Source organism: Tamandua tetradactyla, chromosome 7 (assembly GCF_023851605.1).
Source record: "Tamandua tetradactyla isolate mTamTet1 chromosome 7, mTamTet1.pri, whole genome shotgun sequence".
NCBI classification, from domain to species: domain Eukaryota; kingdom Metazoa; phylum Chordata; class Mammalia; order Pilosa; family Myrmecophagidae; genus Tamandua; species Tamandua tetradactyla.
In genome coordinates, this window is record NC_135333.1 from 61529170 (window position 1) to 61541223 (window position 12054).

Below are 12054 nucleotides of genomic sequence, written 5' to 3' on the forward strand. Positions count from 1 at the left end.
GGTTTACCTGCCCGAGACGGAAGGCACCCTCTTTTCTGTCTCTTTAAAAACACACCCCTGCATGGAGCTGACAGAAGCCAGCTGACACTAGCTAGGACTGCATTGCCCTCTCCCCTCCTTTCCTGTCACCATGATTTGCTCTCGTTGCACTGTGCTTTGGTGCAGTGCCCTCAGCACCCACTGGGGTCATTAAAGGAAAAGCAGCACGAGACGCATCATGGTGTCTCTCCTAAGGGTGGGTCCAAGGGGGTGATCCGCCTGATCACAGGGCATCCTCCTGTCCATCTTGGTGCCAACAAGTGTTTTTGTTTTCCAAGAGACTGAATCTTTTTGAATCTCGCAGACAGAATGGTTTGTGTAACGGTCCAACAGCTCTTTTGTCAATGGCCTCTGGAAGCTTAAAGCCCAAGCCGCAGCCTGGCAGGGCCCCTGTCACGGGAGGCAGCTCAGCCTGTCTGCGCTGCACTCGGACCTGCCCTTGCTCCCCATGCTGCTTTCTCCCTCACCTTTAATTTGTGATCTTTTTTTCCTCCTCTCTTCCAAATTCTAAAATCTTTTTTTTTTTTTTTTTTTTTTTTAGCAAAATGGACACTCAAGTAAGAAAAGAGTAAAACAGCACAGGGAGAAGGTTTTGAACACCTTCAACTCTGTTATCCACAGAGTGGATTATCTGCAGAACCAAATCTTTTCCGCTATTTGCTTCTTCCTCTCTACAGCTCCTTGATTTCACTTTTCTCCAACTTTTCTAGCACATTGTTAATCTAGCAATGGGTGCAGAAGGGGGAGACTGGGGGTGGGATGGGAGTTGAAAAAGGAGGGGAGAGAGGGGAAAGGACTCTTCAGGACTTTTCAGCAACTGCTGAGTTATACACAGGGCTGGGTTTAGGGTGAGGCAAGAGAGACACCTAGGCACAAGGTTTAAGGAGGCAGTAATGAATCCTTAGATTCATGCGAGTGTCACACAAGTAAGAGTCGTGTCTTACTTAGCCTTTTTTGAGTTGGGGACTCAGGAATTTAATGAAAGTGATAGAGCCTCTCCCTGCAAAATTTATGAGTGCTTCAGTGATTCTGCTATAATTTTAGGGCCTCCCAGATCCCCAAAGTGAGGTATGGACTCTCTGAAGGACCTGTGATCTCAGGAAAATAATCCCTCATTCACTCATCCTAGGCTGGGAAGTCTCCCCAGCTGTCTTAGTGTGTTTCCTTGGCAGACTGAGCAGAAACCTATGGAGCAGCAAAACCCCTCTCTGAAGTCATTTTGCCAGCTAGGTACATAGCAGGTTAAGAGATGAGGTCTTCACAGCATTGTTCCATCAACGGGTCTGAGAACTCAGAGCTGAAGAGACCCTTAAGATATAATCTGGCTCAGGTCTCTTTTCTTAAGGCATATACTCTATTATTTTCATTGTCTTAAATGACCAATGACCTGACCAGGGTCAACAGGCAAACAAGTCTCTTTCCTCTCCTTTCTCCATGAACTCAGGTCACCTCTTACTTTGCAAGCCACGCGGTGAGGGCACAGCTTCCCGAAACCCAGTGGGGGCTGAATCCGCCGGAGCAGGGTCACCACATCTAGGTGCTTGATACGACCCCTAGAGGAGGATGGAAAGGGTGTTCAGAGGGTCAAGGACCCTTGCCAAATTTATAGTTCTGTCAGTCAAGTTTGGTGCTGAGTTGCAGAATTGCATGGTAAAACTCCAAAACCAATATACATGGGCTTAGATTTTAATCATCAAGGTATAATGAGATTTCCAATATGCTTCAATCAACCAGTCATCTAAGAAGAATTTCCAGAGTGCCTCCCAAATGTGATTGGTTGAGGATATCCTCAGACTGGAGGCAGGATGGAGTCAAGATATGCCTTAGTTCCAGATGTCCTAACCTGAATACTTACTAGTGATTCCTGAAATTAGGACCTCCTGTCCTGCTATTCAACTGAAAAAACAAAAACAGGTATGGTCCTTGACTTAGTCAAAGGTGCCAGGACTCCTATTGCTGGCCCTGGGGAGTGGTGACAGTTCACTGATTCCAGTTGATCCACCCAGTGTTGACCTTTCTAGGACTTCTTCTACAGATAGGACCACTCAATTCCCTCATTCAGCCAGGGGAATCAGGATTTCCCTCTGGGAACTTACTTGGCTTCAGGGTCATACTCTGCCCAGATTCTTTTAAATTCATCCAGATGATGGGGCCCAAGAATGGACCAGTCCCTTGTCAGATAGTCAAAGTTGTCCATGATGACAGCTACAAAGAGGTTGATGATCTGCCGAGAAGAAAGTATGGTGAGGGGCTTTAAGGGCATCTTCCTACTCACTTGCCACTTGAATTCACTTTTCCAGCTGGCACCCATACATGGACCCATTTGCAAAGACCAGCCCTATATCACCACTCAATACACCAGCTCTGGATCTTGGGTCTCTTGGGTATAAACTTGGCATAGCCCTTCTCAGCGCTGTGGGGAGGAGCCCATGCTTCAGCTGGATAGCTTTTCTCATACCCAGCTGCTAGGCAGGGCTGCCAAGGATGGTGGGTGGTTCCATCAACCACCTTTTCCTCGCTTCTCAGCAAAGCACCAAAACAATATGCTCCGCCTAGGTCTCCACACCCATCCCCTCTGCTCTCTGGGACAGCACCACCATGACAAGAGCCAGGAATGTACTAAAGAGATTGTGGATGGGCTTCCTGAGTTCTAACTCAGGGCTTTCTGCCCTCATCTCACTGTGCGGTCCCAGCCTGCTCCTCTGATGGCACTGCCCTGACCACAAGCTGCAGCATTCAAGGGTTTGGAGGGGTCCTGTAATTGCATACCCATTTCCTGTGGCTTACCAGGAAGGCACAGAGCATGTAGAAGCTGATGAAGTAGAAGACAGCGAAGCTGCTGCCGCAGAATGTTTCCCCGTCCGTGCTATTGCTGGGCTCAGACTCCGGGGCACACTTCTTGCCTGGCATGCAGGCCAGCATGATGTCCTGCCAGGCCTCCCCCGTGGCGCACCTGGGGGAGAGAGGTGAGAGAGCCAAACACCCCTGTAGCCAGCCTCACGTGGCAGGCCCTTTCCCAGTCTCTCTGCCTCTGGAGGGAACTACTAAATTGCATCTGGTGTTTATGAGTCCCTGAATGTTTTGGTGAGCTTTACTAAATATGAAAATCTATAGCTTTATTTTGAATGCTTTAAATCTTTATATAGTCGGTAGCACTTTACCTTTTCTGCAGACTTGTTCTTTTTGCAATCCATATTTGGCTTTTGAGATTTAGTCATTTTGATATATTTAGCTCTGATTGATTCATTTTAACTGCTGTATTAGGAGTATACTCCACAAATATACCATTTAAAAAATGTCACCCTCCTGGAATGAACAGTTAGGATATTTCCTTTCTTCTTCCCCTTCTCCTTCCCCCTTCTTCTGCTATTACAAAAATACTGCAATGAATATGCAGGCCCACGTATAGGGAATCTGCTGAAAAGTAGAATTTTTAGGTTGAAGGTATGTGTCTTCATTTTTACTAGGTATTGCTTACTCTCCATGTGTTTGTTGAATTACATTGCTCTCACCAGGTGGAGAAAGGTCACTGCTTTACAGCTGAATCAATACTTGGTATTGGTGAACTTTTAGAAATTTGGCTCAAACAATGGTTACAAAATATTCTGTTGGTTTTAAATTTGAATTTCTCTGATGATTAGTGAATTGAGACTTTCGATGTTAACTTGTGCTGAATTGCACCTTCTATTTTTGCCTGTTTTGTTCATGTGTTGTTTGTTTTGTTCGTTTGTAGGATTCTTTATATATTCTTTTCTTTTCTTTTTTTAAATTTTTTATTGTATAGTATAATACATATACAAAGCAAAGAAATAAAAAAGCAATAGTTTTCAGAGCACTCTTCAACAAGAGGATACAGGACCGATCCCAGAGTTTGTCATGGGCTACCATATGATCCTCTCATATTTTTCCTTCTATCTGCTCCAGAATATAGGAGGCTTGAAGGCTTACCTATTTTTTTATCAACACAATCGACTTTTTTTTCTTTTTTTGTGAAAATAACATATATACAAAAAAATAATTTTCAAAGCACAGCACCAGAATTAGTTGTAGAACATATTTCAGAATTTGACGTGGGTTATGATTCCACAATTTTAGGTTTTTACTTCTAGCTGCTCTACGATACTGGAGACTAAACGAGATATCAATTTAATGCTTCACAATCATATTCATTTGTTAAATCATGTCTTCTCTGTATAACTCCACCATCACCTCTGATCTTTCTATCCCTCTCTTTTAAGGGGTATTTGGGCTATGGCCATTCTAACTTTTTCTTGTTGGAAGGGTCTGTCACTAATATGGGGTAGGGAGATGGAACTAACTGATGTTCTGGAGAGGCTGAACCCTCTAGGTTTCAAGACTTATCTGGTCCAGGGACCCATCTGGATGGTGTAGGTTTCTGGAAAGTTACACTAGTGCATGGAACCCTTGGGGAATATTGCCCTAAATGTTCTTTAGGATTGGCTGGAAAGGTCCTGGTTGGGGTTTGGCAGGTTATGATATGTGGCAATGTCTAGCTGAAGCTTGTGTATGAGCAACCTCTAGAGTAGTCTCTCGACTCTATTTGAACTCTCTGCTGATGGTACTTTATTAGTCACACTTCTTTTCCCTCTTTCGGTCAGGACAGAATTGTTGATCCCACGGTGCCAGGGCAGGATTCATCCCTGGGAGTCATCTCCCACATCACCAGAGAGACTTTCACCCCGGATGTCATGTCCCACATAGTGGGGAGGACAATGATTTCCTTGCAGAGTTGGGCTTAGAGAGTGAGGCCACATCTGATCAACAACAGAGGTCTTCCAGAAGTAGCTCTTAGGCATACCTGTAGGTAGGCTAACCTTCTCCACGACCTACATAAACTTCAAGATCAAGGGCATGACCTATTGATTTGGGTGTCCCTATAGTTTGACACAGTATCAGAGGATTTCCTGATGGTAGGGTTTAATAGCTCTATATTTTTTCTTCCATCCCTCAAGGCACTTTGCCAATACTCTTTGATTATCTGCTTAATATATTCTAGGATGTAACCAGACATTACATTAAGCTATAAAGGATTAAAGGACCTCTTTCTTATTCTGTGCTCCCTGTGTTTCAATTGCTTAAATGAGCTATACAGATAGGTTGAGTTAGATAATCCGCTCAGAAAATTTCAGTTCCAGACTGAATAAATCTTTCTTCCTTTGGTCTCAAAGAGTATGTGTGGTTCTAAAATATAGACATTATCTTCCTTACCCCTGTGATCTGAATTACTTTAACCCCAACCTGATTGGTTTCATTCTTATCTTTAAATATCAGGTTATATATATATACATATAAAACAGCCTCTCAAAATCCAAAATAATTGCCACTCTGGGCTAAGTGTCTGCTACAAAAGCTTACAATCTAGGCCCCTGTTTTCTTGTAAGCATTTTCTCAAGGAGACCTTACTGTTGTTGTTCCTTTGTTAATCGTTTGTCAGTTATATTCATTGCAAGAAACGTCTTTCAGTCTGTGGCTTATCTTTATAAATAAAGCATAAATGCTTTATTTATGGTGTATGCTGATGAATCTAAGTTTTATATTTCAACATGGCCTAATGTATAAGTTTTTCCTCCATATTTTGTACTTTTGGCATCTGATTTAAAAATTCTTCCCTTATTCTAATTCATAAAGATATTCTCCTATATGTTCCTCTATAATTTTTAAAGTTTTTCTTTTCACAATAATGTAATAACCTAGGATTAATTTTTGTATTTGATATGAGTAGAAATATTCTTTTACCTTTTTCTTTACAGGTAACTATTTTTCTTAATACTATTTATTGGGTAGTATATCTCTTCTCACATAACTTATATTTTTATGGATGTATGGGTTTTGTTCTAGGCTTTTTACTCCATTCCATTGGTTTATTTGTCTATCTTGCTACCAACGTCCTCCATGGTCTTAGTTATTATTGCCTTAGAGTAAGTCTTATTCTTCCAACTTGCTGAACATCCTTTCCAACTTGTTGTTCTTCAAAATTGTCTTGGCCACTCATTTTCCTTTTCTATGCCATAGACATGTTAAAATCAGCTTGTCAAGTGCTATGCGTGATCCCTATTGAAAGTCTTATGGGAACTGCATTAAGATGTTGATTAATTTGGGGAATCCTGGCATCTTTATGGTTAAATCTTTTTTTCTTTTATTTTTATAGATGCATTCCTTCATACTTTGGGATTATTTTGCTATTCTCTTTCTCATTACTTAGTTTATTTGCTGTATTTTTTTAAACAAATTAATTTTAGGCTCCTGATATTCCTTTGGTATTGATTGATGTAGCTCATCAATTTGAAATATAGTGTTCTCACACCCTCATTTCTAAGCAGTTGTATTTTCAACTTTGAGTTTTTTAGAAGAGTGACTCAAAAGTTTCCTAAGTGTATGGGTTTTTAAGAGGTCTATTATTTTATGGTTTATTTCTAATTTTACTGTATTGAAGTTGGAGAATTTTTAGGATTTGTTCAAGTCTTTATGACATTTGGTGATATTTCTGGTTGCTTAAAAAGAAAGTCTTTTTTTTTTTTGCCATTTATTGAAAACAGATCTATTAGATTAACTTTTAAAAACTAATCTATTAGATTATTAAAATTTAAAAAAATTTTTATTAGGGAAGTTATGGTTTTACAGAAGAGTCATCCATAAAATACAGGATTCCTATATACCATCCTACCACCACACCTTGTATTGCTGTGCGACATTTGTTACAACTGATGATAGAACTTTTTTGAATTGTATTATTTTTTAACAGTAGTTATCTTTGTTACAATTGATGATTATTAAAATAGTACTATTAAGTGTCATCCACAGTTTACATTTGGTGTATTTCCCCCCCAAATACCACCCTATTACCACCTTGTAGTAGTGTCACACATTTGTTATAATTCATGAAAGAACATTCCTATGCTTGTACTATTACCTATAGCCCATCATCTACAGTAGGGTTCACTGTGTTATACGGTCCTGTTTTATTTTTCAGTTTTTATTCTAGCAGCATACATGGCCTAAGATCTCCCTTTTTAACCAATTCACCTATTGATTCAGTGCTGTGAATTACACTCACAATAATGTGCTCCATCACCATCATCCATTTTCAAACCTTTACACAATCAACCTATAGAAATTATGTACAAATTAAGCATCCATTCCCCATTTCCTAACCCCAGTCTATCCCCTGGTAACCTATATTCTAGATTTTAACTCAATGAGTTTGTGTATTATATTAGCATGTATCAATGAGATCAAACAAGAGTTGTCCTTTGTGTCTGGCTTATTTCACTCAACATGAAGTTTTCAAGGTTCATCCATGTTGTCATATGTATCAAGACTTCATCCCCTTTTACGGCTGAATAATATTCTTTTGTGTATTTAGAAGACATTTTGTTGATCCGTTCATCAGTTGATGGACACTTGGGTTGCTTCCATGTTTTGGCGATTGTGAATAATGCTGCTAGAACATTTCTATCAAATATCTGTTTGAGTCCTGCTTTCAGTTCTTCTGGGTGGTAGTGGGATTGCTGGGTCATATGATAATTCTATAGTTAGCTTTCTGAGGAACTGCCAAACTGTCCTCCACAGCAGTTGCAGTATCTGCAATTACCCCCAACAATGAATGAGTATTCCTATTTCACCACATCCTCTCCAACACTTGCAGTTTTCTGTTTTTTTTTTCTTTAATAGTAGCCATTCTAGTTCGTGTGAAATGATACATTGTGGTTTTGATTTGCATTTTCCTAATAGCTAGTGTTGTTGAGCATCTTTTCATTGCTTTCAAGCCAAGATACATATATTGTATATCCTCTGTGGAGAAAGGTCTATTCAAATCTTTTGCCCATTTTTTAATGGGATTGTTTCTGTTTTTATTGTTGAATTGTAGGATTTTAAAAATATATATTCTGGTTATTAAACCCTTCATGGATATGTGGTTTCCAAATATATTCTACCATTGTGTATGTTTTCTTTTCACTTTCATGACAAAGTCCTTTGATGTACAAAAGTTTTTAATTTTGAGGCAGTGCCATGTATCTATTTTTCCTTTTGATGCTTGTGCTTTAGGTGTAAGTCTAAGAAAGCATTGCCTAATGTGGGATCCTGAAGATGTTTCCCTACATTTTCTTCTAGGAGTTTTATAGTCCTTGTTCTTACATTTATATCTTTGATCCATTTTGAGTTATTTTTTATATAGGGTGTGAGATATGGGACTTCTTTCATTCTTCTTCATATAGATATCCAATTCTCCCAGCACCATTTGTGAAGAGACTATTATTTCCAGGTTTGATGGGCTTGGCAGCCTTGTCAAAAATCAGCTGGCCATAGATGTAAGGGTCTGTTTCTGAACTCCCAATTTGTTTCTATTGGTCAATATATCTATCCTTGTGTCAATACCATGCTGTTTTGACCACTGAAGTTTTAAAGTAAGGAATTGTGAGTCCTCCAATTATGTTCTTCTTTTTCAAGATGTTTTTGGCTATTTGGAGCTTCTTACCCTTCCAAATAAATTTGATTATTGACTTTTCTATTTCCGGAAAACAGGCTGTTGGAATTTTGTTTGGGATTGCACTGGATATGTAAATCATTTTTGGGTAGAATTGACATCTTAATAATATTTAGTTTTCCAATCCTTGAATATGGAATGGCCTTCCATTTATTTCAGCCATCTTTTTTTTTTTTCGAACCCGGGTCTCTGGCATGTCAGGCAAGAACTCTGCCTGCTAAGCTACTGTGGCCCACCCTATTTCAGTCATCTTTTACTTCTTTTAGCAATGCTTTGTAGTTTTCTGTGTACAAATCCTTTACATTCTGGGTTAAATTTATTCTAGATATTTCATTCTTTTAATTGCTATCATAAATGTAATTTTTTCTTGATTTCCTCTTCAGATTGTTCATTACTAGTGTATAGAAACAGTACTGACTTCTGTGTGTAGATTCTGTATCCTGCCACTTTGCTGAATTTGTTTATTAGCTCTAGTAGCTTTGTTGCAGTTTTTTTTTTTTGGAGTAACTATATATAAGATCATGCCATCTGCAAATAGTGAAAGTGTTACTTCTTCCTTTCCAATTTGGATGCCTTTTATTTCTTTTTCTTGCCTAACTGCTCTGGCTATAACTTCTAGTACAGTGTGCACAGTGGGCATCCTTGTCTTGTTCCAGATCTTAGAGGGAAGGCTTTCAGTCTTTCATCATTGAATATGCTGTTAGCTGTGGGTTTTTTGTTTGTTTGTTTGTTTTGTATTTAGCTGTGAGTTTTTTATATATGCCCTTTATCATGTTGAGGAAGTTTCCTTCAATTCCTACTTTTTTCTAAATGTTTTATCAAAAAAGAATACAGGATTTTGTCAAATGCCTTTTTTTCCCCCATCAATTGAGATAATCCTGTGTTTACCCCTGTGCCAGGTGAATTTGTGGTGGACCCCAGAAAAGCCATGTGCTTTGATCCTTATTCAATATTGCTGGGTGGGAGCATTTTGATTGTTTCCTTGAAGATGTGCCCCACCCAATTGTGGGTGTAACTTTTGATTAGATGATTTCCATAGAGGTGTGTCTCCACCCACTGAAGGTGGAGTTGCTTACTGGAATCCTTTAAAAGAGGCAACATCTTGGAGAGTCCCTTTTGGTAGAGCCATGAGAAAGCCAGGGATGCCACCATGTTCGTCATGTGCCCTTCCAGCTAAGAGAGAAATGTTGAATGTCGTCGACCTTCTTGAACCAAGGTATCTTTCCCTGGGTGCCTTAAATTGAACATTTCTATAGACTTGTTTTAATTGGGACATTTTCTCGGCCTTAGAACTGTCAACTGTCAACTCATTAAATTCCCCCTTTTAAAAGCCATTCTGTTTCTGGTATATTGCATTCTGGCATCTAGCAAACTAGAACAACCCCCCCCCCCCCCTTTCTTTGTTAATGCAGTATATTACATTACTTGATTTTCTTATGTTGAACCAACCATGCAAACGTGGGATAAAACCCATTTGATTATGGTGCATAAATCTTTTAATGTGCTGTTGGATTTGATTTGCAAGTATTTTTTTAAGGAATTTTGCACCTATATTCCTAAGAGAAATTGGTCTGTACTTTACTTTTCTTGTAGTATCTTTATCTGGCTTTGGCATTAGGGTGATGTTGGTCTCACAGAATGAGTTAGGTAGTGTTTCTTCCTGTTCAATTCTGTGGAAGAGTTTGAGCAGGATTAGTGTTAGTTCTTCTTGGAATGATTGGTAGAATTCACCTGTGAAGCCATCTGGTCCTAGCTTTTGATTTAAAGTCTATTTGTTGGGAAGTTTTTGATGACTGATTCAATCTCTTTACTTGTAACTGGTTTGTTGAGGTCTATTTCTTCTCGAGTCAGTGTAGTTTCTTTTGTGTTTCTAGGAGAGTGTCCATTTCATCTAGGCTGTCTAATGTGTTAGCATACAGTTGTTCATTGTACCCTCTTATGATCCTTTTTATTTCTGTGGGGTCAGTGGTAATGGGCTTCTTTTCACTTCTGATTTTGCTTATTTGTGCCATCTTTTTCCTTTGTCAGTCTAGCTAAGGTTTTGCCAACTTTACTGATCTTTTCAAAGAACCAACTTTTGGTTCTGTTAATTCCCCCTATTGTTTTTTAATTCTCAATATCATTTATTTCTTCTCTAATCTATATTATTTCTTTCCTTCTGCTTGCTTTGGAATTAGTTTGCTGTTCTTTTTCTAGTTCCTCCAGGTATGCAGTTAGGTTTTTTATTTTAGCTCTTTCTTCTTTTTAAATGTAAGCTATTATGACTATAAACTTCCCTCTCAGTACTGCTTTCACTGTACCCCATATGGTTTTATTTTTTCTGGTTTTTTATTTTAATTTTTTTTCTGTCAGCGCCCCCCTACCCCCATCCCCTGGCCCACCTGCAGGGCGAAAGCTCTTCATTCCTTTAGTGCTTTCTCCATGTTTATCTGTGCTCAGGGCCTGTTTTCAGCAGTCAGAATTTGTTAATTATTCCACAACTGGTGCTTGGTTGAGTGAAGTTTCTTGCTACTTAAAATGTTTCCTTTTTCCTCAGGGGATCTCAGCCATTCCACTCATTCCAGACTTGTGTATGATATGTGTCCAGTCACTGATGAGCCCCACCCCCGCCCCGGCAGTTGTTCTATACAGTTCCTGGCTATTAGTAGCTGCTCTGGAGAATGAACTAAATTCCACACCTCAGTATGCCGCCATCTTGCTCTGCCTCTCTCAGATTCACCAAATTTGAACATTTTGCCACATTTGCCATTTTATTCTGTCTTTTTTGAATATTTGAGAGTAGGCCACATAAATAATGCTCCCTGAACACAGTATTTTCATGGGCATTTCCTAAGAACAAGGATATTCACTTATGTCATCACCTTAATTAACAGATATCAATTTCAAGAAATTTAACATTGATATAAAGCTTACAGTCTATTTTCACATTTCTTCATGGGTCCCAAAAATGTCCTTTGGATATTTTATCCTCTATTATTAGATTCATTCTGGGACAGTGTATTGCATTTAATTATCATTGTCTCTTCCTTTTTTAAATTGTGGAAATATAATACAATATAAACTTTATGTTCAGTGGGATTGTGTTACCCTTATTACCAGAATTCTCCCATCACCCCAAACAAAGTCCTGCACCCATTATGCATTAGTTATTCGTTCCTGTTCCCCACCTCAGAGCTAAGTAACCTGTACTCTACTTTCTGCTCTACGAATTTACATATTCTCTTTCATATAAGTGGAATCATACAATATCAGTACCTTTGTGTGTATCTTAACATAATGTTTTCAAGGTTCATCTATGTTGTCTCATTTATCAGAACTTCATTACTTTTTATGGCTGAATGATATTCCATGATACATGTATATCATATTTTGTTTATCCATTCATCTGTGAATGGACATTTGGGATATTTCCACCTTTTGGCTATTGTGACTATTGCTGCTACTAATGCTGATATACAAATATCTGTCTCAGTCCCTGCTTTCAGTTCTTTTGGATATATATCTAGAAG

General features: G+C 38.9%; 1 protein-coding gene across 2 annotated transcripts in view; it reads right to left on the reverse strand.

Moving 5' to 3' along the window:
• Nucleotides 1-12054, reverse strand: part of CACNA1C (calcium voltage-gated channel subunit alpha1 C) — a 739906-nt gene that overhangs the window by 27838 nt on the left and 700014 nt on the right. For both annotated transcript variants that reach the window (XM_077169590.1, XM_077169589.1), the window contains 3 exons: nucleotides 2827-2992; nucleotides 2136-2263; nucleotides 1496-1592 (listed from right to left, as the gene is read on the reverse strand). In XM_077169590.1, the coding sequence (XP_077025705.1) occupies nucleotides 1496-1592; nucleotides 2136-2263; nucleotides 2827-2992 (391 nt within the window). The remainder of the gene's footprint in view (nucleotides 1-1495; nucleotides 1593-2135; nucleotides 2264-2826; nucleotides 2993-12054) is intronic.